Raw genomic sequence first — 26,302 nt, 5'->3', positions numbered from 1 at the left:
CAAAAGTAGACTATGAAAACCAAAATGGACTATTTAGACTTAAAATGACTTTGCATACTGCCTGGGCCCTCCTCTGCTCGGTTTTAAGGAGGTTTAAGGCAGGCTTTGCTCAACCCCAGAGGCAGACGCTTTCTTTCGGGGAGGGCTCTGCTCGCTTCGGAGCTGCCCTGCACATGTCTCTTGGATTGTATTTTTTTAATTGGCTCGGTGAAAATGCCTGTAAGGGAAGAGGCTGTCATAATCTTCAGCCAGTGGAAAAAAAAAAATATTGTGGTGTCTCATGTTGTTAAAACGCCGGTGTTTGAAGTACGACCTTTGGGAAGGATCTGTGCCGCCGTGCTTTGTGCCTGGAGCAAATTTTATTTCCCACAAGTCAGATGAGGTTCCTGGAGGTTTCAGTGAAGAATCTTTTCAGAGGCAGCCCTCCTGCTGTCCTCAGGTGCAGGCGCTCCCCTGCACGCTGCTTTCCTGCCAGTTCTCAGCCCTGTTTTTAATTAGGTTTTAATGGATCAACTGGCCATAACGTGGGAAGTGCCCGTCCATCCTGGTCCACTGCGCAGGGGCTGTGGACTCTGACCCCCCCCCAGGGACGGGGCACTTAATACACCCTTACAAAGAGCAAAATTTCCCAGCTATTCCTAATGATGCTAACGAAGCAGGGGTTCGTGGTTTGGGTGTGCTTCTGCCTGCCGTTTCCCCGCTGGGTCTCCAGCCGGGTGCGGGCGGCAGGGAAGGGAGGAGAGGCAGGGTCTGGCGGGGGGAGAAGGGGTTGCGCTTGGAACCGCGTTTGTTATTTTTTCTTCTAAAATGTTATACTGATAATGCAGCTTTTAATTACCTGGGTGGCGGAGTCCGCTTATAAGGTGCTGTTTTATCACAGCTTAAGTTGGGTACGCCGTAACTGCAGCGTTTTGTGGGTAAGCGGTACGATCACTTGATTTCTATTTTTCTCACATCCCTGCTGTGAATCGGCTTTGAAGCCCAAGATCTTCCTGTAATTTTAAAAATTGTCTTGGGTCGTCCTTTACTTTGGATCTCGGAGCTCATGGGGGCATCTGAAGGAAGTGTTTTAATCAGTAAATCATGCTGGAAGAGGCTTCAGCACATAATTTGACAGTGTTGAGCTCAAGCTGTACAACATGTTCTCGTGATTAGAGGAAACCCCCTGCTTATCTGATTAAAGTGGAGTGTGTAGCTGGAATGTCAACAAACAAGACTGAACTATAATGAAAGTCTGTGATATTCAATTATTCCACAGTGATTTTTTTCGGAGCAGCATTAAGCAGGCTGATGGTTACACTGGAATGAAAACCACCTAGGTCCTGCGTTCACCTTTTTTCTCCTAAATAGCCCTGTAATCTTGCTGCTCCAGCTTTCCTCTTTCTTCACTCGTTTTTTCTTCTGTTTGTTGTCTAGTCCCTCCCCGTGGGGTTAAGCCCTTTGAAGTAACGTCTGTTTTAGTGCCTAGCGTCTATTCAGTGCCACAGAAGTTATAATAGCCATTAAAGAGAATATAACCTGTGTTTTTCGATGCTTTTAGGTATGACATACGCAGCAAAAGGATACTTTGATGCTCTGGTTAAGATGGGAGAGTTGGCCAGTGAAAGCCAAGGATCTAAAGAATTGGGTAAGTCACCAATTTACTGCTAAACGGAGTCGCAGTCCAGAGCAGGCTCCGAGCACAGGAATGAAACCAGGTTTTTGCTCTTGATGGGGATAACAAGCTCAATGTGGAGCTGATCCTGCCTTGTGATCGGTGAAAGTGTCGCTGTATTTACTGTTAACGTAGCTTGAAAAACCACCAGCCTGCTATTCTTGGTGTCAGGATTTTGGGCACTGCCAGCTTCTGGTGTTTGCAAAGAGGAAGCGTCCGCCGAGAGCGGCTTTGCTGGCGTTTTTCTCTTGCTTCGCAAAGGAGCGAAAAGCCCCGGCTTCTGGTCTGGGAGCTGAGGCAGCGCTGCCCACCTCGGTCCTCCGAGGGCGACGCAGGGGAGAGGGAGCGCTTTGGGGGACGGGCAGGTCGGCTGTACTGGAGCAGTGTTTCTCCTGGCAGGAGTCACCCAGCGCTTGGGCTGCGCGTGGTGGGGGCTGTGTTTGTACCCCCCGCCCCGCCGAGCGCGGCAGAGCTGTGGCGAGATCTGCCCCACGCTGTCCGCAGCTTCCCGGCGCGGCTGGTGACTCCTATTTGTTCCGTCGGTCGGAGTTGTGACACATGTCACGAGCAGCGATGCTCGGTGCCTCCTTCCCCTTTATTTCGCTTACTCCTCTGGTAAGTCCCTCAGGAGCTGCTTTTCCAGTCTTCCCATGGATCGGACGTGGCTCCTGCGTTCTCCCTCTGAGCTGCCCCCTCCTCGCTGCTGTTGTCGCTGCGCAGACGTGGTTCGAGGTGGCTCCTCTCCCAGCTCCCCCCAGGGACGCTGCAGCCTCCCGTTAAGGCTCTTGTGGGGCTGAGATGGGTTTTGGTCGCATTGCCTTTGCGGCCCCAGATGAACTCCTCTTCCTCGCAGCCCCTCCCGCAGGGTTGGCTCACCAGGTCGCTGCGCTCCTTAACGCCGTCTCTCCGGGGAGGTCAATTGATGGAGAAGAGGTTGAGCTGAAATGGCTCTGAAGGCTGGCGAAGCCATGGGTGAGCAGCCCCTCGGAGGGGCCGGGTTTTGGTTTTGCCGCGTTGTGTTCGGTGTCGGGCACCGCTTACCCCCAGCCATGGGCTGTTCCGGCTCAGCCGTGCGCAGCTCGCCGGCTGCCTCTGAATGTTGATGGGGAAGCAGTAAGTGTCTATGGAAACCGATTCTATCACTTGGATTAGAGCTGCCTATAGCAATCTGTTTCTGTTTAATAAATAAAACAAAAGAGCCTTGTGTGCGATGCATGTGGCGACGGAGATTGCAAGGGCTGTGCAGAGCTCACCGTCTAGGGGCTTCCTCTTCTGCCTCTCGGGGGGTGAAAGATGCAGCGGCTCTCTCCTGGACGTGAAAGCCTGGGGAAGCCTCACCGGAGGCAGCTCAGCTGTGCGAGGGCAGGAGCCGGGGGACCGCAAACCCTGCCCGCCCTTCAGCGCTGCTCCAGGCTTTGCTCGCGCTCAGAACCCGGCTTTGGTGTCGTCTGCTGGTCCCGCTTCCTCGCCGACGGACGGCGCTTTGACAGCGGGCATCCTCAGTGCCCTCCCGCAGTCTCCCGACCTGCATTCGGTCTGTGGCTGGAGTATTTTGGGGTGGGTTTCAAACGTTTCCAAATTACTGCGCCTTCCGCTCTTGGTGCGAGCGCATTTGAAGGAGGATCCTGGCAGCTCCTGCTCAGCCCGGGGCCGTGACGAGCAGCTGCTCCTCGGCCCTCTTGCTTTGTTATCTTGCTGATATTTATTGTGGCAGCTGCTCCGCGCAGGAGAAAGTTAAGATAAAATTTCTGGCTGCAGTTTACTGGAGCTGATAACAGCCGGGGACACAACCCGCTCCCAGCGGGATGCGTAAACAGGGGTTGAAAAATGGTTTAGATCGGGGCTGTGCTCGCCAAAGGTACGGCTTTTCCTGGAAACACCTTTACCTTATCGGTCCCTGTGCCATGATTGTCGATAGTGCCAGAAAGGAGCGCTGGGGTCTGGGTTATTTCATTCCTTACTAGAGGCAGCAGCGAATGGGGATGTTCATAATTGCCACTTGCATTCATGTTGTGCCCACACCATTCCCTCCCTGTGCGGGTGGTTTCCTCCCTGACGGGGACAGGGAAAGCTGCTCCGAGATGTTGGGCAGGACTCTGGGATGCTGTGGTTGGGACTAGCAGCTCACATCTGTTTTCAGCCTCCACTGAAAAGAATCTGAGATTTCTTCCCCCCCTCCTTAACTCTTTCTTTTCTGAATGCGGATCCTTTTCTGATGCCATTTCTGGGACGGGATGTGTCAAAAGAACAAACACTGCAGATCCCATGTCTAAAATGTGGCTAAGGCAACCACGTCTTTCCCCTAGCTCTCCTGCCTGCGCTGCAGTGATGCTGCCCATGCCGGGGTGATGCGCCCCGGGGAGCTGGGGGACCGCCCAGAGGCTGCCCTGTGCCGGGAGAGCTGCTGCGGCTCTTGCCATCGGTGCTCAAAACCGGCTGCGTTTTCCCGGCATCATCCCTCCAGTAGTACCTGTGACTCCGAGGAGTCGCTCTTTAAATTGGGCGCTGGAGAACTGCCCGTCCCCAGCTGTGTGCCGGCTGTCCGGTGCATGAGCCAGCGTGGCTCGTTCTGCTCGGTGCTGGCTTGCTTAAAAACACGTTCCTCTGATGGCAGCGATGCTGCACCTTTGTCTTGCTGAAAACATCTAGCCTGCCAGACCGCTGCCTCCCAGCTTAGGTCTCTGCTCACCAGCTGCTTAGCACTACACATTTTTTCTAAATTCTCCATCAGATTTTAGCAACTGTGTGTAGACAGGATAATCCTGGGTGGTAATGGAAAACCTAGCCATAATAAGGTACTTGAGCTGTAATCGGCTCTGTGGCTTGAGTTTTCAGGTGCAAGCGTCTGGCACGGGCGTACCTCTGTCTGAACCCCGCTGCCATGGCATTCCTGGGAGCCGGATCACTGGGAAGGGATGTCAGGAAAGCTTCTCCCCTTCCTGCTCTGCTCTCTGGGCTGCTGGAGGGTTAGACCCATGCCCACAGTTCCTCTTTGAGAGAGGCTCCTTATGCCGTTCTTCACGTCTTAGGTGGTTCCTGCGGTGGCTTTCGGGAAGCTGAGGAGCTGGCGTGAAGAGCATGAATGTTGTGTGTCTGATCAGTGAAGGTTTGATCCGGGCTTGATCTGGGAATGGTTTGGAGATGCTTCCGAGGAGCTCCAGTCTCACGTGCGCGAGTGCTCAGGTGACTTTGGCCCTTGTCCGGTTCCTGCTTAGGTCCCTTGGATGCTACTCAAAATGTTGTGTCTTTTGTCCCCCTTGAAACCTAGGCCATGGGAAACTGCTTCAGGGCTGGAGGGGGATTTTGCTTAGCAGTTGGTTTTCTCGAAGGTCCTCTTGAATTAGTGAAGGCTGCTCTGACTGAAGCCCGGTGCTGTGAAAGGGCAAGACATGCGGTAATTAGTCGTCCGTTGTTGAGCTGAAATGAGCCTCTGGTAGGTCATGGCTTTCTCCTGGTACACGACTTGCACAATAAAATCAGAACCAGCAGCACCTTCATGTTCCCACCGTTTGCTGCAGAGCTGTTTGGTGTCAGTGGAATATGCTGGGCTTCAAGACTTTTAAACCATCTCCATGCAGCTTTTTAAAACGAGCATCACGGAGTGATGCGGGGTAGAGCCGTCTCCAGCCGGGCATGGTGTGTGCTGAGAAGGGGGTCTGCGGTCGGAGCTGGGCTCAGAGCCCACGGTCCCGTCCACGATGCTGCCGCAGAGCCAGGGTGCCACCAGCCTGCGTCCTGGTGGGACGGCCAGCGTGGTGGCTCCTGGTGAGGAGCAGAGCAGCCTGGTGGGATGCTCCACGGCTCTTCGGTCTGGCCCGGCTCTCGGCAGCAACGTGGTTTGGAGGCTTTGTGCTGCGCTGAATCCTCTGGGGAGAGGGATTAATCTGTTAATTGGATTTGCGGTTGTTTTGGGTAGATGCTTCCTGCAGCAGCGGAGATGCGGATATAGATCCCGGGAATGTCAAAGGTTGTCACAGCAGCAAGGCGTTCAGCGTGTGACCGGGGACCACCACCGCACGCTGCAGCGAGCTGGTGGTGGCCATGGTGCCCGATGTCCGCTGGGGACCTGCCGGAGAGGTGCCCAGGAAAACCGAACCGGAGCTCCAGGGGGTTTGGCTGTGATGGGTGACTTGGTGTCCCTGCAGCGAGGTCCCTCTGCCCGGGGAGATGAGCTCCTGGGTGGGAAAGCAGCGGTAATCTCGTTGCTCGATCCTTTTAAAATCGGACTTAACAACGCGCTTGATGGCTTGTGGGTAGCAACTTTGTGCTGGTGGAAGAATGGATGCTCTGGACCTGCATTTCCACCTGCGATCCTGTTAAAAGGCCTAATTTGCCGGGGAAATTGTTCTAGAAATTCAGGACTCGGCCTCCAAGCTGTGTGATTCACTTGGGGGGAAGGAACCTGTAGGAATGGGCTTGCTGCAGGTGCAGAAACACAAGACAGACCTCTTAAACTGCTGCCTGCCTCCGACAGGGACTCTCCCGCCGTCTGCGTTGCCTCTTCGCTGCCTTCAAACCTCCTGATTAAAAGCAGACTGCCATAGCAGTAGGCTTGTTCTCACCACCCCGTGTTTGGGTACGTAATGGTGGAGGGTTGTTAAATGAGCATCTGCGAAGAGCACGTTGCCTGGCTGGAGTTCCGAACGCACAGCAGCTGTGTGTAACGTTCGGGTCTCACCTTCCGTGGTGACATCTTCCAGGGATGCCGACCTGCTGTGTGCCCGGGCGCTGTGCCTAGGACGAGCTCCTGCGGGGATGCTCCGTCCTTTCGGGAGGGACGGAGGGGCCACCTGTGTGTCCGGGGGCTGGTTCCTGCCGTCCCTTGGCAATGCTGTGAGCTTGGCAGGTTTTAGGAAGGGGGCACAGCTTGTTGTGTGGCCCCGGGTCCTGGCGGCATGTGCCTCCCCTCCTGGGACTGCCGGCGTGCAGGACGGATCCGTTCCTGCGGGTCCGAGCTGGGTGGCTCCGGGCTGGTGAATGTGAGGTCTCTGCAGTCGTGTTCTCCTGTGCTAATTAATCCTGTGCCACCGATACAGCTGCTGATGGGGACTCGCTGGTCTGTACGTCACGATGCGGATACATGATCCAGGGTGGCTGTTGGGAAGCCCGGGGCATCGCAGGTCACCCAGGTCTCTAATCTGTCCGTGGTAAAAGTGTCGGTGGCAACTGCTCAGCCCGAAGGAGCCGATTACTGGGAATGTGTTGTTGAACTCGCCTGAGTCAGGGTGCCTTGGGAAGCTTTTTTCTTTACCTTGCCTCCCAATAAATAAATAAAAAATGTCTTAAGCTTTGCCAGGCGGGGTTGAAGCAGCGGCTGCAAGCAGAGCTGATCATTATAATGCTGATGAGTCGCTCTATAACATCAACAAATCGGTACCATCCTTTGGGGCTGTGATAAGTGAAACCTTTTTGAAGAGGGAATAGATGAATCAGCACGGAGAAGCTGATTGTTTCCCCACACTCGTATCCTTCCCACGGCACACGCACGGATCTTCCCCCAAGTTGTCTTGCGATTGAATGTCAGCGCTGATCAAGTCGGAGCCGTTTGTCGGGATGAGGTGTTGGGCTGTGAAGTGCTTCTCTCCGTGGCTTGAGGGCTCGTCTGTGGCACGTGCCGTGTCTGTGAGCTTGGATCAAGGCACGTTAATATGAGGGAAGGGGAAAAAAGATTGCGGAAGTTCTCGGTAGCGTGCTTCTGCCTTGAATCTGGCTTGATCAGACCTTCAGCGCGTGGCGTGAGGTGCGAGCAGAGCTATTGCCAGTCTGTGCCCGCGGGACGGGGGGCAGGCGGCCGCGGGGACGTGCCCCGGCCGTGACCGCGGGAGCTGGGGGGGCGGCCAGGCTTGCAGCCGGTGGGAAGTGGAAGGTGTGGAACTGGGTGGCACGCAGCGCTGAAAGGGGAACTGGTAACCGCTGGGCTGAGAGCCCTGCCCTGCTCTGCCGGGTCTGGGGGGGCAGGATGTCACCCCGAAGCAGTGCTTTGTTAATAACGTGCACAGGGCTGATGCTCTCCAACCCACTCCCCCCCAAAAAAAAAACCCCAAATGGATTGAGCTCTCCTGTCCAGCGGGTACCTTTGCTCAGCAAAGTCTGTGAGAAGTGAAATGGGTGCCCGTGTCGGAGCAGTGCCTGGTGCAGGGACCCCCTGGCCCCTTTTCCCCAGGCACCCGGTGCTTTCGCATCTCCGCCTGCCCTGGGAATGTGCTGGCGCAGGCACAGCCCCTCCCCGGGTTCGGCTGCTTGCTTGGCATCAAAGGATTCAGCTAACAGCATTTAACCAGCCATTGAAAAGCAGATTATTTTTTTTCCTCTGAGGCTTCAGGAGCTCAAACAATTTGCCCTGTTACTGTCTGTTGCTTTTTCTCATTAATGAGCTGATATTCCTTTTCTGCCAGCTTGTTACTTCCCTTGACGGCACTGTGGCCTTTCCTGGTCTCCCTCAGCAAAAAGCAACAGGGAGAAGCCCAGCACAATGTCAAATAGTGGAGGAGCTGAGCCCCTCCTTGGTTTTCATCCTTTCATGCTCTTTATTTGGGATCTGAATCTCCACGGCAAGTGATCTTGATGGAGAGCGATGCCAACAGTGCTGCATACTCCGTGTTACAGGAGCAAGGAGCGATGCTGGCGAGGATGCAGTGCTGTTTGCTTGTCAAAGCATCCCTGCTGCCAGGCTGATGCCTGTGGCAGCGGGAGCTGGTGGCCAGCGGCTTTGCCAGGGAGCCAGGGCTGCTGGCCACCGGCTCCTGCTGCCCTTGAAGGACAGGCTGGGCTGCTTCAGCCCTGCACAAGCATCAACGTGTTCTGGCTTGGAGTAGTTTGGCTCCTTTGCCGATGCATTGTTTGGGATTTTTATTAAAAATGGCTCATATTTAGCTCGAGAAGGGGGGAGGAAAAAAAAATCCTTAGGCTCTGAAAACTCAAAAGCAAAACCCTATGAGTTGGGTTCCTACCGCTCTGCCTTCTGGAGGGGCAGCTGGCTCCTGCGCGGGGCTTGCGGTGCCGATAGTGATGGGAGGGATGTGGAACAACCTGTTTGCCTGTTCCCGGCTGGGTGTGGTAGGGAAGGGCCCTCAATAGCCCCTGTAGTTCTCCCAGAACGATACTGTGAGTCAGACAGACGTAAATAGCAAGTCCTCCTCCTCGCCTGCTTGTGCTTTGCCGCCTGCGGAAAGGTGTGTGTGAGCCCGGCACGGGCAGGTGAAGCCCTTGCTCTGCAGTCCTACCCTTCCCCGTCTTTATTTTTGCCTCTGGGCTTAGGCGAGGCACTTAACCTTGGGTTTCTTGACCTATAGGATGTGCATTCGGCAGCAGGGCTACTGCGGTGCTCCGTATACAGCTTACACCCTGACCCAAGCTCTGCCCTGCTGCACAGCGGTAATTACTGCGTTTAACTTACAAATACCACTGGTAGGTGATGCAAAACGCCCGTGGCGTGGGTGGCCGTGCTGCTGACAGGGCTGGGGCGTGTGCCGTGGTCCCGGCCCCGCCACACAGCCCTAACGCCTTGCGGTGTCTACCATCAGCACAATGCCACCGATCCTCTTCTGAGCCGGGGGTTTGAAATATTTAGGCTTTCCAGCTACCCTGGTATCTGTTAGTCACAGTTTAACTTCTTCCCCGCTGCCACGCTGGGTTAGTCGGAGCAGTTTCAAGGTGGAATGTCTGTTAATGTCTAACAAGGTCTGTAGCTTTTTTGCAGTGGCGAAGCAGCTCGTGGTGTGGAGGTATCGGGGTGTCGGAGGTGCTATGTGTGAATTCACACAGCGCTGCAGCTACTATTTAGGGGATTTAGTTCAAATCCTGCTGCTGCCCCACGTGGGCTCCCAGCAATGGTGGAAGCCACAGGAAGCCTGGAGCCGATTCCTTCGGAGCCGGTTGGGCCCTCTCAGCCCGGGAAGAGGCTCCAGGGGAAGCTCTGGTGCCTCCACGCAGCCCAGCACCGGGCAGGCGTCCAGCCGCCTTCCTGCACCGGCCCGGCTGCAGCGCGTTGCTCGCCTTGAGCTGCTCTTGGCACTGGGCTGGCCACACTGCGCCGCCGGCAAAGGTGCAGCAAACCAGCAATGGCAGGGGAGCGCGCTGCGTGGCGGGCGTGGGGGGGACAGCAGTGTCCCCTCGCCCAGGCTGGGACGCGGAGCAGCTTGCAGCAGGGATGCTGCACTGGGTGGGAAAGGCTCCGTGCCGCTGCTCGCTTTCATGTGGGGCTGAAACACCCTGTGCCCTTGCTGCGGTAAGAGCCAAGAGGGTGGTGGTGGAAGAGAAAGTCTAAACAAAAAGATGCGTATCTGTTGAGACGCACCCCGCGCCTCCCCGGCTGCTGGGAACAGGTTCATTCCCCGTCTGAGGAATGTGGTGGGCGCAGAGCCCTGTGGTCCCGGTGCAGGGGGCTGGGTGTACCCGGTGCTGGAGCTGGGGATGTGTGTAGTATTCTGAGCGCCCGGGTCCCTGCTCTCCGGGTGGGTTGGGCGCTCGGCAGCGGTGGCCAGAAAGCCCTCGGCCAGCCCTGCACCGGCTTTCTCAGCCGGGGTTTCCACTCCGGCCAAACGGGAAGCGAAAGGGAGAGGGGGTGGTGCGAGCTTTAGAAATAATAAGCGAGCCACCCTTGCATTGATATACTCTTGAAAAAGCCATCTCAGCCAAGCGACGGCATTACGTCATTGCCTCCTTCCAGTGGGAATTTGTGCACTTCCCACGATTGAGCTGTCGCAGCCCAACCGGAGAGCAATTTCCTGGCGGTCTCGTGGTGGTGACCCCTTGCCCGGACCTCCCCGTCCATGCGTGAAGCTCTTCACCACAGACGTGCGTAATTGCCGCAGCCGGCTGCCTGCCTGGCGTGAGCGCCGGGGGCTGCTCCGCTTTGCTCAGCACCTTGCGAAGGGGCTGTAAAAGTTAGAGTTGGCTCGGTGGCTGCAGAAACCTCGGCACACGGTTTCCTCCCGGCGAAGGAGCGGAGCCACAGCTGAGCTGTCCGGTCACCGCCTCGCTTTGCGGGGTGCTTTGTGCATCGCTGCGCTCTCAAGGAGCTGAGCGGGGGACACGGTGGCCCCGGTGCCAGTCGGCGCTGGCTGAGCGCCTGCTCGTGCCGCAGCCGGTTCTGTTACTGCGTTGACCCACGGCGGAGGGGCTGGTCCCTGCCAAGGACAAAAAGGGATCAGATTTTAATGTTTGCAGAAGGTTTTGAACCATGGTGTATGGTGCAAAGTACGAATTGCTTCAGCCACAAGAGCAAAGAAACGTTGGGCCAGGTTGTTCCCGATCGGCTGGTGGTGTTGACGCTTGGCTGGCGTACAGCCCACGTGCCCGGCCTCGTGGTGTGCCAGGGACGGGCTGACCGAGCGGCGGGCTGGCACCAGGGCCAGGGCTGGCCCTGCGTATGCCGTCTGTTCTTGTGCTGCGCGGGGGTCCCAATGGTTCCCTTGGAGCAGCGAGAAGCTGGTTGGGCTCATCCCAGTCTCAGTGTTGCTGAGCTTTGACTCCAAGTGCAGAGGATGCGGTTGTGCCGGAGCCCCGGATGGACCTGTCCTCCGCACAGGACTCGCATTTTCCTGCACTCTCTAAATACACCAAAACTGCAGCGTTTGCTGCCAGCGCTGGGCTCTCGCTGGAGCAGGACAGGAGTGAGCAGCCCCATGTGGAAGCAAACCTGGGCTCAGTGCGTCTCGGCTGCTGGGGGGCCGTGCGTGCTGGGGAAGGGGGACCCACCGTCGGGCGGGTTTAGGGCTGTGGCTGCTGGCCCCCAGATCCCCAGGGGGTTCCCAGACTCGGCCCTGCCAGGAGCCGCCACCCCCACCTTGAGCAGCCTTGGGAGTGTTGCACCATCTCCTCCCGCACGTTGTCCCAGGGCTCCAGGGCTGGTGTCCCTTTCCCATGGCATTTCCCATCCCTGGGATTGCTGTTCTCTCGTTTAAAACTCTGCATGTGTTTTTACGGGCTGTACATCCGGGGCTTTGAGTTATCCCAGGCGCTGCTCTGCTTTTTCTGGGATGGGATGTGGGACGCTACTTCCCTTTGGAGAGCCCCTGTGGGTGTTGGGGGGGGTTCCCAGCTGCTGCCAGCTGCGGGACCTGCCGGGACTGAGTCCCGAGAGAGGGGCAGCTCAAAGACATGGCTCATGGCTTTCAGTTCGCAGGCAGCTCCATGTGGGCTGGAAGCCCCCTGGGAAGCTGCGACCTGCCACGCTGGAAGTAGGAGCTTCCTAACTCAGCCCTTACAAATAGCTGATGCAGCTCAGCTCTCCCTGAAAGCTCGCTCCCATCCAGAGATGGTGCTTTTAGTCGAGCGGCAGCACTGGCTCCTCTCCTAAAAGATGCTCCTGCAGCTCCCACGTGTGCGTCTGGCTCCAGCCGCACTGGGGCTTTTGCTGAGGCAGGACACTGCCCTTCCTCCCAGGAAAAGCGCAGTGGGTGTGGGACTTGATTCATTCTGCGTTTGAAAAGGAAAATGAAAGGAAGAGACAAAGCAGAGCTGGGATCCCTCTGCCCTGGGCAGCCGCTCGTGGGATTGACCTGCGGCGTTGGCAGCAGCCGTGCGCCACGGCTCTGCCTTCGCTGCCCAGCTCGCCTGCCCGGGGCCGGGCTGCCCGTGCACGGCTCAGCCGCTGAGGTTGAATGGGTCCAGTGGTTTTGAGGCAAATATCAACCTAGGGCTTAGCTCCATTTGCAGCTCTGTGTCCTGGACCGAGTCCCAGAGCTGCGTCCATCCGCTGCTGGGGGAGAGGGATGCGGGTGCTCTGTGCTTGGCTTTGGGCTGTACGTGCAGCTGGGAGTGTCGGGTGAAGCTCCGGGCTGTAACGGTGCTGTTTAAATTCCCATCTCAGTTATTAGTGCAGCATCTCTCGTCTCCACCTGCTCCCTTTGATATCTGGACTGTGAATCAGGTCAAGATGAGGGACCTTTCTTGGTCCCGTCATCTCTGGCTCCGTTGTCATGTCCCTGCGGCCAGGCTAAGGGCCGGCACAGGCAGAGCCGTGGTACAGCTGGGGCGGCCGATGGCACGGTGGGTCATGGGCAGGGCTGCCCCTGGGTGCGGGGGTCTCGCTGCTGCTTGTCCTTGTTTCCCTTTATGCTACACAAGACATGCGTGTTGGTCCAAGTGTTTCAGATGTTCATCTGCTCACCCACAGCTCCCCAAAGGTGGGCACTGGGGGTACTCCAGGAGCACCCATGGGTCTGGCTGTGGACCCCTCCCTGCTCGTGGGGTGCCACCTGCCCCAGCCCTGGGGTGTCCCCCTGAGCTCGGTGCCTCAAGCCCCCTCCCTACGTCTTGTCTTTGCAGGAGACGTGCTCTTCCAGATGGCAGAAGTCCACAGGCAGATCCAGAACCAGCTGGAGGAGATGGTGAGTGCCCTGGCCCGGGCGTGCCGGGCTCTCCGCCTGGCCACGGGCTCTGCCGGTGTTGCAGCTGAGCAAAATGGTTTTCCGTGTCTTGTCTGGGCAGCACCAGCCCCTCCGGAGCGGACTTGCTGAGCTGCAAAGGGTCTGGTCTGCTTGGGCATCTGCTTCTGCCCTGTTGGGTCCCTCTCTGAGTGTCTGTCTGTCCCTCGCTGGTGTCACCCTCTGCTCTGTCTGTACAGCCCCTCTCCCCTGCCTGCCCCGGTGCTACCCGGCGCTCCCCGGGCAGGGTTTGCCAGCTCTCACCAAGGAACCGTGTTTTCTCTTTCTGCCTGCAGCTCAAGTCCTTCCACAATGAGCTCCTGACGCAGCTGGAGCAGAAGGTGGAGCTGGACTCCCGGTACCTGAGTGTGAGTTATGGACTTGCGTAGTCTGGCAGCACAAGCGTTGGCTCGGGTGTCTCCGTCTCCCGTTCCTGCTGCCCGGCTCCCCGCTCAGGGACGGTTGTGCCCAGACACTGCCCATGCCCCTGGTTACAGATGGGTCCCCATTACAGATGGGTCTGTGCATTGCCACGCACAGAACAGCGTTTTCCCCGATGTCAGACTATTGCCGCCCCTGTTTGCTCTCCGGGCCGTGGGGACCCCGCTTCTCCCAAAGGCTGGGGGGGTCTGCTTGCTTCTGCCAACCCTTGGCAGCAGGACTGCGGCCGAGGCAGGGGTTCGGCTTTGGCTGCTCAGAGCTTTCTCCTGTCGCATCCAGGCTGCGCTGAAAAAATACCAGACGGAGCAAAGGAGCAAGGGGGATTCGCTCGACAAGTGCCAGGCAGAGCTGAAGAAACTTCGGAAGAAGAGCCAAGGCAGCAAAAACCCCCAGAAGTACTCTGACAAGGAGCTGCAGGTAGGACCCTGGGTGTGGGGGGGGATGAGCATCTCGTCCTCGTGCCGGTGGGGGAGGACGAGCATCTCGTCCTCGTGCAGGGCAGCGGATGCTTGGTACCGCATGCTAGAGGTGGCCCGGCTCTTGCAAGCGTTTAGATAAGGGCTTGCTGCTTTCTGTGGAGGAGCGGGCGCAGCAGCATTAGGGGAGCGTGGTGGGGCGTGGGAGGTGTGGATGGGGAGGGGGCGGCAGCCCGTGATGGGAGCGGGTTGGTCTCGTGGCCGCCCCAGGGGAGGACGGTACAGAGGGGGAGGCTGTGAGCTCCGCTGACGGCAGATGTTGTGCCGGGCGGTGCAGTGGTGACTAACCCTGCTCAATCCACTGCTCCTGGTGCTTTTTATTTTTTTGCTTAATGAATGAACCCAAAAAGATCATTAATTTCTGTTGTGCCAGATCCATCTTCCTCTGGATGGTGTTTTGCTTAAATATTTTCTCTGCCTGCTGCCGGGGTGCCCCTTCCCCCAGCGTGCCGGGGCGGCGGCGCGGGCCGGGGGCGGCTGCGGTGAATCACTGCGGTGTGATCGCGGTGTGGGCTCCCTCGCCAACCACGCGCCGTTTGCTGATCGGGTCCCGGCTGCGCGGGGCTGGGGTCCCTCACGGCACCTGCCTGGACGGTTTGTGCTGCCGGGTGGGCACGTTTCGGAGGCTGGGGCGTTTGGGATTCCCCGCAGGGAGGGAGTCGGGGTCGGGATCTCGCTGGAGAGCATCCAGGGCACATCCCTGGCCGGTGCTGGCTGAGCCGGGGCTGTGAGCAGGACGTGCCGAGGGTCTGCGGCACGCGGGATACTGATGCATTCGCAGCAGGAGTTCGTGTCTTCTGAAGTCTGCAACCTTTGGTTTGAGCTTCACCCGGAGCACGGCTGAACGTGGCAAACACTATCAAATAATTGATGCACCTACCTGCAAACCTGTTCTGGCTGAAGGTGCGGGCGCTGCTACCTGAGTTAAGGCCACTGAATTGATTGCAGCACAAGTAGTACCTTGGAAAGGGGAAGATGAACCTTGAAGCCAGAAGCTACCTAGCCTTGTCTGTAAGGCGTGAGAACAGGCATTATGTTGGGACCAGAATCCGTTACTTTGGATGCCACGGACCGGTAACATGTCAAAATGATCCGTGTCTGCTGAAGGGGATCTAAACATCGATGGCACTTCATTCGCTGGGGCTGTGCACAGGGTGGCATTTAAAGTAATCACAGATAGTTACCGTGAAGGTTATGCTGGGGAAGTGACATTCTTAATTGCACTAAAATTTGGGAAATCAGTCATTCTCTCAGTGGCATGAATCAGAATAAGCATTGAAGGAGAAAAACGCGCCCGCGGTCGCCCACCCCGGCTCGGCGTGCAGCTCCCGTGCCGAGTTGGAGCGCGTCACACTGAGCAAGCCCCCGGCTGCCGAGGCTGCGCTGAGCTGCTTGCAGGAGGCACGGCTGGCCGGAGCGTCGCCGGAAGGTGTGGATGCAGCAGACTCAGGTGTCCTGCCCGCTGAGACGGGCGCTGGCGCCTTCTTGAGAGCTGAGCAGCTTAAACCGCTTCTGAGCGGTGGCGTCACCGCAAGCCTGTGCTCCGAAATTCCTGCTGAGTGAGAAGAGCCCTGTTCGGCAGCGGGGCTTGGCGTGGGGAAACTCAGGGGTCAAACCTTTGTTATCCCCCGCCTGCAAAAGCTGCTGATAGGGACAACAGAGCCAAATTGCTGCCGGAGCCAGCCCTCTCCTGCCTAACCCCCCTGGGCTGCTGCCGTGCACCCACGGAGTCGGCGAAGGAGAAAATCCATCCCGGTGATCGGCTTTATATAGCTGGGAGAGGAGCGATGGTTTGATCCTCCTGCTGCGGTGTGGCAGGGACGGGGTAGTCCTGTTAGCACGGCTGCTTTGGGCAGGGAAACGGGATCCGGCTTTCATTCTCTTTATCTTTCAGCAGTAAGTATTTAGGAAGTGCTTATCTCTGAAAAAGCCTTCTGGTGGCTTTTGGGCTTAAAGAGCTATGAGACTGCTCAGCTGCTCACTTCTTTTTTTCCCCCCTAGATCAAAATACAAAGTTAAATTGCTGAATTCAGCCAAGAGGGCACTTTTCCCTCAGTTCTCTGCTGGCTGCGGTGCTGGTATTTCCTTTCAGCAGAAAAAGAGGGTATTTTGGGCCACCCTTAATGCTGTTCTTACCTTTGCCTGGGCATCGGAGAGCGGGGGGATTGCTGCGAGGGGGGGTCCAGCCTGGAGCTACGTGGGTGTCGGTACTGGCCCGAGGAGGGACCCTCGTGCCGGCTCAGGGAAACCGGGCCCAGTGAACCAGGAGCATCTGCAGAGGTGCTGCTGTCGCACCGCGGGGCTTTGCTCCACAAAGATCTTTCTCAGCTGCCTTAGAACTGTGCCACGTGCGGTTCGGTTTGTTTAGCTGGCCCAGAGCCACCCCTGCGGCCGGCTTGTAAAACCGCCGGCGGCCCCCGAGGAGGCTGCTGAAGGCTCCTTGTGACGCTTGCGGGAAGCTGAAGACTTCATCAGGCTGGTGCCTGGGGACCGCAGAGGGACCGGACAACGACTGGATGGAGCTCTTCTAATGGGCTGTTGCCGATTACTGTGTCTCGTAATGGGAGAAGCTGCTGTTGATGGAAACATCCCGGTAGCTACATCAGTCATCTCCTTCAATAAAGCAATAACATCTTGCTCTTCGTTTGAAGGCTCATCCACTTAAGCCACTGCAGGAGTCGGCAGCCGGGAGGCTGGTGCTCTGTCATCATCTGTGTTTAATGCTACGGGAAGCAGAATTGGTCCTTTCTGCCTTTCACCACTTGTTGAGTGACCACATCTTGTCATCGCCTGCAAGTGCGATGGGTGGGCGAGACGAGCACGGTGGGAGAGGCGGTGCGGTCCTTCGGGGAGCGCCAGGATGTGGTTTCTGCAACATCATCTCGCTCTGCCGAGGTGAGAGGAGATTCGGGGCTGTTCAGGCTCTGGTTTGCCGGGTGGCAGAGGACAGCCCGCACCTGGGCCAGGGTACCAGTGTGGCTCAGGCTCCACGCTCTGCTAGGTTGATCAGAAAGCCCCGTAAAACAGCCCAAACCTCTCACCTGTGACTCTTCAGTTCAGATTGTCCCCCTTTATAAAGCAGAAATAAATGCTGATATTGAGCAGGCACTGCACATAACTAGTTATCTTGTGGCTGGTGAGCAGTAGCTTTGGGAGCAGAGGGGATCCGCTTGGGATAAGGCAGCGGCGTGGTGCTCGTGGACGCTTGTGGGAGGCTTCTGCCAAGCTTCATCAGCCACTCGTTGCGTGGCGAGAGCTGATCCAGGGTGGCCTGGGAGTCCCACATCATCTGGCCACTGTCTCTTGTGCTTGTTTTGTGGAGTTTAATAGATGAGGATGGGTGTCGCAGGATTTAAATGGCTGGGGATTTAAAACACCTTGTGGTTTGCAGTAAAGACGACTCGCGTAGCTTAAAAGCAGCTCAAAGTGCAATTAGGTTGCAGGAGTGATTTTCTCCAAAGCTTGGTCTGTCATGGTCAAGAGAGATGCTGCGGTTGTGGACTGTTGCTGCTGAATGTCGCAATGAAGCCGGGCTCTTTATTCCTTATGAATCAGTCCAGAGCTTTGTTATACATGAGGAATGAAAGCCGAGACAGCTAACTGCCTCAAATGTCTCATCTTAGTTATGTAGTTACTGAGATTTTTTTGACCTGTGTTGAAAACCAGGAGAATAAACCAATTCCATTCACTTCATGTCTTTTCTGAAGAAGAATGAAAACAATATTAAGATTAAACAATCACCAAGGAAGCTAAACTGCTGTAATTTCATTAAACGCTGGTTATGATCAAGCCATGAAATCAAGGTCATGATGGGCTTAGGACCTTGATTGAATCAGCAGCTCAACAATGAAGTTATGTTGGTTCAAACTATTTATCAAATCATGTTAGTGCTACGAGCAATTGGATTTCTCCATCGGGCTGAGACGAAGCTGGCTGTAATTCATCCTAAATAGCGAAGCTGAAGCTGGCTGTTTGTGGTGAAAGGCTGTGCCTGACCCGGGCGAAAGGGCTTTTGGCACGGCTGTGCCGGCAAGCAGCCGCGATGGTGACTTTGGTGGGGAGAGGGGACAGTGGGCTGCAGAGGCTGAGCTCGGCTCCTGCCCATGTCTTCTGCTTGTCCACACCTACGCCTGCTCCTGTGGGAATATTTTAAGCATTAAATACCACTGTGCCAAATAACCTGGGGGTTTTTATAAACTTTTGTAATTGAAACCTCATTTTGGTATTCCCATCAGGAGAAATAATTTTAGGTGTAGGTCAAGAAGCTCCAACTGATAAGGAGTTTGCACAAACCAGGTTACTAGGGCTTATGTAAAAGTCAAATAGGGAAGAATTATGTAAAAGCTCAGTGGCTCCAGGTAAATCTCTCCAGGTTTTATCGTGCTTTAGGCTGGGTGTCTGAACCCCGCAAATGCAGTCAGCGGGTGCAGGGAGGGGAAGCGCATGTGAAACGCTTGGTGGGAGATGCATCAGGTCTGGGGCTGAGCTGCTCTGGTCGTGGGCACCGTCTGAGTGTCCTTGCCATCCCGACTTGGGAAGTACCAACCTGGGTGTTCGTGTAGCTCGGTGGCGTTACCCGCTCGTGTCTCGGGACCTTACTGGAGACCTCATCCCCTGCGGTATTTTCTGCCTCTGTTTACTCTGTAATGAGCTGTGAACTCGCGTGCTGGTGACGTTGGCCCTTCTTGCTGTGGGGCTGTAGCCCCGAGCGTCTGGGGAGGCTTTGGGTGTTGGTGGGCTCTCGGCACACCTCGCTCTGGCAGGGCACCGGACCCTCTTCTCTCCAGACACGGTGCTGCAAGAGCCATACGCTGAAGCAGCTTTTTGAGACATTGTGGTCCATGAGTGCTTATGAAAGAGGCAGTACCAAGAGAAGGAAGGTCTCTGTCTCCTTCTTCCAGTGGTTGTGGCCGGGGGGGGTTTGCTCGGCCGGGGGGGTGGCTGGCAGCATCCCTTAAACCCCAGGTGAGCTACAGGCTCCGGCACAAAGCATGATTTCCTGAAAACAGCTCTACAAATCTATAAGCATCTGCTACAAATATGCAAAATGAAGTCTTAAACTTCTTTTCCTCTGGGCTGAGATGCCTCAAATGACTCTTCTGGAAAGCTGGTCTCTCCGTCCCCGCGCCTGCGCAGGTCAGGGCCATGTCTGATGAGCATTTTGGTACCAAACCTTGTGCATCGAGCTGTTGATCCGGGGTGTCCCTGTATTGGGGGAATGTTTTAAGCAGCAGATTATGAAACCCCCGCACAGCCGGCTGGAGATAGCGCTTGCCTGCTGTTTTGCTCTCTGTAAATTTTATGTAATATCACATGTGTGCGTGGATGGCACTTCACAGGAGCAGTGAAAGGATGAGGCTGACGCCCCGACGACCAGATGTGTGAGACAGGCAACGTGAGGAGGGGAGACAGCCCTTCCCGGGGGAGGAAAGGGAGGCCGGCATCCTTGGAGCAGGGCTGCTCTCAGGGTTGTGCTCCCTAGGATCCGCTCTGCCTATTATTTCACCTTTGATAACCGTCAGCACAACAGTGTCCGCAGCATCCCGGGGGAGGGTTTTGGCCGCGGGGTGATGGAGCTGGAGCGGTGGAGGCTGGTGAGCAGCGCAGCGGGTGCCGGCACTGAAAGACCTTCCCCGGCTGATGTCGGTACTTTACAGGGCAGGGGGAGTTTGTCTTCTCCCTGGGAGAGGTGCAGAGCTTCGGGGTGCCCGTCTACCATCCCAGAAACCATCCGACAGCGGACGGCTGCGGCGACGTGGGGTCCCGTGGCTCGTTGTCCTTGCGAAAGGCAATGAAATGAGTTTTGGCTCCCATGGTGACCTGCATATGGGCGTTCTCTGCTGCGGGAGAGGGTTTGGTCTGCTGCTTTATTTGCCGTATTACAAGAGAGGTTAGGTCACGTCAGACTCATTTCTGAGCTCCGGTCTTCTTCCCGGCCGTGCTCTGCCGGGAAGAGCTGCCGATACCCCAGGGCTCGATACAGCATCGCTCTGTCTGGCTAAACAAACCCACCGACCTCCCTCTCCATCTGTCACAGGAGGCTGGAGGCAGCCGGGAGGGAATGGCGTCTCTGCCGAGGCTGCTCCAGGGTCCACTGGCTTCTGCGCAAGGAGCAAATTCTGGGAATGAGGAAAAGCTGTCTCCTTCCCCAGGAGCCAGTGGGGCCGAGAAAAACTCATGTTTTCCTCAGTTTGGCTGTATGCTGTGGTAGGGGTTCAGCTGTTTTTCCTTGAGACAGCTTAAATGCTCTTCCTCTGTTAATCAGCCTAACTTCTTTCTTATTTTTATCCCATTACTTTGTAATTATTCTCTCTTGTGGTTCCCTAAAATCCTCCCTTCTCTTGGTGTTTACTGCTCCCAGGTATTTCAGCCTGCTGCATCGGTCCGCCGCAGCTCGCAGAGTCCTCTCCCTCCTCCTCTCTTCCCTCTCTTTTCCCCACTGCTCTGTGCTGCTGATCCTGACCTGTGCCTCCCCGGGATGAGAGCCCAGTGTTCGGAGCCGGCACGGAGGCACAGTCCCCTCGCCACCCTGCGTCTCTCCTGACGTCGGCTAGAAGCGCGCCCGCCGCGTCCTCCCCTGCGGCGTTACCGGCGTTCTGGTCTCAAAACCCATTGCTGTGCCCACTGTGGTTAGCGGGTGATGCCGAAAGGCGCCTTGCTGCCTTCTGCCTGCTCTTGGTTCCCTCTTGTCCCTGCGGCCGAGCCTTCGCTCGGCAGGGGCAGGCGCATCCGATCACCCCATCTGTAATGCTGATTTCTGCCGTTGTGCTCAATGCATGAGCACTACCGCTGCCCGTGGCTCATATTCCTGACCGTTTTGCACGTTCTTGGCTTGGATAGAGCAGTTTGAACTAATTTTTTTCCAGTAAGGCTGTGTGGTTATTAAAGGCTTAACTGAAGTTCAGTAGTGATGCTGCTGTTTTACATGTGCTAACTACACCGATGGCAGCGTGCGCTTGAAAAAACTTGGGACTTGACATTTCTTGGTTGCTTTTTCATCTCCACACACCTCTAGCTGTCAACTTTGGAGTGGCATTGGGAAGATCTTAGTGCAAGCAGCTGGGCCTTTGTGTGCCCTGGCTTTTCTGTGCCGGGGATGACAGTGGCTGTTCGAGCTGGGGACTTGCCATGTCCTGTGTCCTCTTTCACGTTTTCTTGTTCCTAATTTACTGTCTGACCCGTTGCGGTAACTTGGTCTGGCTTCTGAATGGAGATTGCCTGGCTTTGGCTGGACCCAGCATGGCCACGCTTTGCTCCAGCATCGCTCGTCTCTCCCGGCGTTGGGCAGCCAGGAGGGGTTGAACCGGCGGGTCCCTGGCCGAGCCACCGCCGCCTGCGCAGCCGGGGCTGACGGGGACCGGGCTCCCCCTCCCCGGGCTTGCTGCTTCCCTGGACCGGGCAGGAGCCCTCGCTCCGCCAGCTCCCGCCCCTGAGCCGCGGCAGCATCTTAAACCAAACCCTTTCCCCGGCTGCGCCCAGCGCTGCCGCGTGCTGACATCGCTAATTAGGTCAGCGGCTCCCGGTGAAATGGAAGTGGATGTGTTCAGGAGGCAGGGGAGGGGGGACGGGGGAGTTATTTGAGGTCTCTCCAACCTAGAAACCCAGAAAAGGTTTCTGGAGCTGTTAGGTGGCTCTGGCGCGTGCTCGGGCTTTCGGCACGGCCGTGACACCGCGAGCGCTGTCCTGGCCGGCTCCCTGCCTCCTCGGGCACGCAGGTCACAAATGGGGGTTTTTTACCTCCTTTAAACTGGAATTTTTATTTAGAGAACGCCTAAAATCCAAATTTGAAGCTGACAGCCTAAATCAAGGTCTGAATTTAAGATGCATCCCTCGAGCAGTACGTGCCTGTTGGTGAGGTCCTGGAGAGGATGCTGCCAAGCCCGGACGCACCGGGGCCAGCGGGGAGGCACCTGCCCCTGGCCCTTACGCCGGTTGTCACGTCGTGCCAAGCTGAGAAATGTGTTTGGCTGGGGTTCAAAATGCGGGATGGCTGCAGGATCCCCCTGTCCCGCGGGAAAGGAGCCGTGAGCGGCAGCCGTGAGCCCGAGGGGCACCTGGCTGCGGGTAAGGCACCGCTCGCTGGTTAAAGACGGTGCTTCTCCTTGACATACATTAGTGAGATCTTACATCGCGCTTTGCGCGTTGCCTTTTTTCCTGTGCATCTGGAACGTTTAGCAAGGTTTTTATTTAAATTGCCTTCCTATGCATTATTTGAAAGCCCATTGTCATTTTGAGCAAATCCAAAATGAAAACTGTCTAGTGAACAAGAAGCGTTGCTCGCCATTTTGTAATGTAATAACGTGTAAAAATCAAGGCTCTGAATAAATCAATGGCACATCAGGCATATTAACATAAAGTATATAAAGCGCTGAGAATGCTAAATTTAGAGCATAGGCTCTCTGCTTGCAAATCAACATGTTCTAACTGGCTGCAGCCGTTAAGACAAGCCTTTCTTTAGCGAAATAATTAAAAGTATACTTGCAAAACAAGATTGAAATCAGGGATGTAAATAAGGCTTTAACTTGTGTATTTAAGTCGTGATTAAAACTAAAAATCTAACATTGCTAGGATAAGGAGGAATTTCCCCGCCCCGCGTCGCGGTGTGCGGTGTGTTTGGGAGCGGAGCTGGCTCTCGCCCACCCGCCGGACCTGGGGCACGGCTGCGTCGGACCTGGGGGTGGAAAACCTGAATCGCGGCGGGATGGTCCTCCTGCTACTGAACTAAATTAGCCGGTGGTGGACTCATTTCACTCCTCACCTTCTCGTTCTTGATGGCCCAGTTAGCAAATTAAGCAGGATGAGTTTAGGGTGTCGGGGTCCGCGCTTGCTCCCGCGCTCCTGCTAGTTCAGATGCCGTCGTGGTTGCGGTTTCCTTCCAGGAATGGGGCTCTGCAGGAGGGGGAGCATCTCCCTGACGCTTCCCTCGAGGGAGAAGCGAAGGAAACTCTTTTTTGGGAGCTGCCTGTAGTGCAGGGGTGTGGGGACAGCGGCGCTCGGTCCGTCCCGGGCGAAGCAGGGCTGCGATGGAGGGGTCGGGGCACCGGACCCTGGGGGAGCCGGGGGCTCTCCAGCCTGGTGCTGGGACGACCTTCCCTCCCGGCTCTCTGTTGCTGCTGCCAAACTGATGTCTCTGTACTCTGTCCCTGTGCTGTTCCCGGGCCTAATAATACCCGGGCGGAGGCGGCGTGCTGCCGGCAGCGCCTCTGTCCCGAGCCCACTCCGCAGGAACGATGCTTTCCCTGCTTGCGCCAAGCACATCCTCCCACTGCCGCCTGCTCCCGCCCGCTGGCACGTGCCCCGTGCTTCTGTGCCTGCTGCCGGCACAGCCCGGCTGCCTGCCGGCTTTTCTGGTGCCCTCCCCTATATCCCCACCAGCCCTGGTCTGGCTCAGCTCTCCCTGCAGCTTCGCTTGGGGGTGACGGAAATACCCCCATTATTTCTGCTTCTACACCCGATGCTGTCAGCTCAGTTACCTTCAATTATTTCTATTCCTACACGAGGGCGTTTGCACTGGATTTTCTCATTTTGGAGAAAAAAAAATTCTCTTTGAAACGAGGTTGTTGGCTGCAAACTGGGTTTTTGCTCATTTCTCACTGGTCCCCTTTCCCCCACCCATGTTGGTGCCTGTGGCAGACCCAAAACCTGCTGGGTCCAGCACGAGCTCTCCGCAGGGTTTGCTCTCGAGGGAGGATGCTCCGAGCAGGGAGCTCCAGCTCTGAAATAAGCCCTTTTTGAAGTCTGGGATGTCGCTTAATCTCACTGCTTTGTTGGGGTTTGTTCCATTTTATGTGTCTGCTAATAAATATTGTAGCATGCTAAAAATAACTGTTAAACATGAAAGAAGTAAAGCTGCTTTGGGCCCTGAATTTCCAGTTTAATTCCCTTCTCAGGGAAGCTTGGACTTCCTGAAACAGGTTTAGCAGTGCCTGGGCTGGGCGGTTGGTTGTGGCTTTTCAGTGTGGTGCTGCGGTCCAGGGAAGAGCCGGTGGCAACGAGGTGTTGCAGGACAGGACGGCGATGGGCGGGAGAGATGCCCCTCTTAGAGGTTTGGTGGCTGCTCTCCCAGTGCCACATCAAGGGTGGAAGCTCCTTGCAGAGGAGCTGGGGACGTCCCGAGGGCATTGAGGGAGGAGAAAGTGGCCGGTTTGGGGAGCTGGGGACATCTCACGCCCTCTGTGCTCAGGGATGCTGATGGGGCGGCCGAGCAGCAGCGCTGCGGTCCCCGGCGTTGCTCTGAAGCCCTCCTGCGTGCCATGTTTGCATCGCACTGGTCAGCCTGGGCGGGCGGGTTACGCAGCCCCTGTGCCGCTTCCATGCCCCGTACAGCGCTGACAAAGCCCTGTGTGGCACAGCCGTGCTGGCAGAAGTCCCGTAGGTAGAGCAGGAGCCCGTGCCAGCGGAGGAGCCTCCCGCTGCGGCATCTCTGCCCGGCGCTGGCAGGGGCCCCGGCGTCTGCGCAGCCCTGAGGTGCGGCACTGAGGAATGGCCACCCCGGCAGTCCTCTTGGTGCTTGCGGCCGGGCAGGGAGGTGCTGAGCCAGCGTGCAGCGCTGCCCTGGCACCGTGCGCCTGTCCCCTGCACCGCTTACCGTGCGGCTGAGTGGCAAACGCAAACTGAAAGTGCTGCCGGTAGTTTTAGCGTCGCTGATGGTTGTGTGGGTTGGAGGGGTTCACGTGCTGTCCCACTGCGGCCCCCGGCTCTCGGCAGCACGGCCCTGCCCGTCCTTGCAGGCAGCGATGGGTAGCAAGCAGTGATTTGGCAAAGACGCCGGTGGCAGAGGAGGTGCCGGCGGTGTTCAACCTGGGCTGGGTTTCACAGCGGTTTGTGCGCTGCGGTGCCTGGCAGGGACGAGCAGGGGGCCGTGGGGGCCGTTGGCAGCCCTGGGGGCAACCTCCCCAGCCTCCGCCGCTGGTGTGAGTGCCTCGGCACGGCTCGGGCGCCTGTTTGGTGAGAGGGTGGCTGTACGCGGTACAGCTTGTCCCACCGCCTGCGCAGCTCCCAGCCCACGCGCTGAGTCAGCGCCTCTGCGTGGGGGGGCTCCCATGAGTAAGGGCAGGTTGGAGGGGCCGCGCAGGCACACGTGTGCGTGTCCTGTGTTGGGGGTCTCCCCGCAGGCACCCTGCCTGCTGGCTGCCCCCCACCAGCCCCACAGCTGCACCGCTGACCCCTCTCTGGAGGATGCTGCGGCATCCCCTACCCTGCACACAGAGGGGCAGGCACTCGGTGCGCAAAGCGGTGAAGGCAGCCACCTCTCTGCTTCTCTTTCCATTCTAGTACATCGAAGCCATCAGCAACAAGCAAGGCGAGCTGGAAAACTACGTCTCTGACGGCTATAAGACAGCTCTCACGGAAGAGAGGAGACGGTTCTGCTTCCTGGTAGAGAAACAGTGCGCGGTAGCGAAGAGTGCGATCACCTACCACGCCAAGGTGAGTCGGTCCCACCAGAGCCACCCGTCTGCTGCCGTGCTCCTGCGGCCGCCCGTCTGTGGGTCCCCATCTGCCCTGTCACCGGGTGGACGCTCCTGTCAGGAGCCGTTGCCTGTAGAGCAGGCTGATATCCTGAAAGCTGCAGCTGATGCAGCCCCTGCGGCTAAGGGTGCAGCCTGGGGGAATATACCGGTGGGCGACCCACGGACAAGGTGCCCCGGGAAGCACGTGTGCTCCCGGGCTGGGAGAGGCAGGACTGCTTCCAGGGCTGTGCTGGCTCTGTGCCTCCCAGCTGCACCCCAAGCTGCCCTTCCTCTGACGAGGGGTCACGTCTCCCATGGGTGCTGCCCCGCATTTCAAAGCAGCTTCTGGCTGCACAAGGTAGACGAGGCCGACTGTGGTTTGCTCGAGTGCCAACGTGGCGGTGCCGATGGCAGAGCCTGGCAGTGTATCCTGCTCTCTGGCTCGCCCAGGCGGTGCCAGCCCCTCCACAGTGCGACTTCACCTGCGCGGAACAGCTTGTAGGCAGGTGGATGGGGCTGCGGTCACCTCTCCTGCGTGTCGTGGTCACCGAGGTCTGAGGGCTCTGCCCCCGCAGAGGCTCGTCGGGTTCCTCGTATAGCAGATTGTGGTTCGCAAAAGCGGAAGAAATGCAAAGCAACGCCGTTCCTGCTCGGAGTCAGAGCAGCGCTGCTGGGCAGGGAGAGGGCTCCCTCTGACCCCCCGGTACCCCATGGCCTTAGTAAAGGTGGGGATTAAACCGCTGCTCCAAACCCCCTCTTGCCCCTTCCCAGGCAGCCCATGTTTCCTGGGCCAGGGGCTGGAGCTGCTGCCTGCCAGCCTGGGGAGCAGTGGTCCCCTGCACTGGTCCGGAGCGGAATCCATCCGGATGAGGGCTGGGAACGCCAGCGCTGCTCCCACAGCCTCGTGCTCCC

At 57.2% G+C, this 26,302-nt stretch overlaps 1 protein-coding gene across 4 annotated transcripts in view; it reads left to right on the top strand.

The window, feature by feature from the left end:
- BAIAP2 (BAR/IMD domain containing adaptor protein 2) overlaps positions 1–26,302 on the top strand; it is a 47,338-nt gene that overhangs the window by 10,058 nt on the left and 10,978 nt on the right. For 3 of the 4 annotated variants that reach the window (XM_059827967.1, XM_059827969.1, XM_059827968.1), the window contains exons 3-7: positions 1,541–1,627; positions 12,926–12,987; positions 13,320–13,391; positions 13,744–13,881; positions 25,215–25,367. In XM_059827967.1, the coding sequence (XP_059683950.1) occupies positions 1,541–1,627; positions 12,926–12,987; positions 13,320–13,391; positions 13,744–13,881; positions 25,215–25,367 (512 nt within the window). The remainder of the gene's footprint in view (positions 1–1,540; positions 1,628–12,925; positions 12,988–13,319; positions 13,392–13,743; positions 13,882–25,214; positions 25,368–26,302) is intronic. The other variant, XM_059827970.1, reaches the window with a different exon arrangement.

The sequence above is a fragment of the Gavia stellata genome, chromosome 22 (genome assembly GCF_030936135.1).
Source record: "Gavia stellata isolate bGavSte3 chromosome 22, bGavSte3.hap2, whole genome shotgun sequence".
Taxonomy (NCBI): domain Eukaryota; kingdom Metazoa; phylum Chordata; class Aves; order Gaviiformes; family Gaviidae; genus Gavia; species Gavia stellata.
The sequence above is the reverse complement of the archived record's forward strand: the minus strand, read 5'-3'. Positions and strand labels throughout refer to the sequence as shown.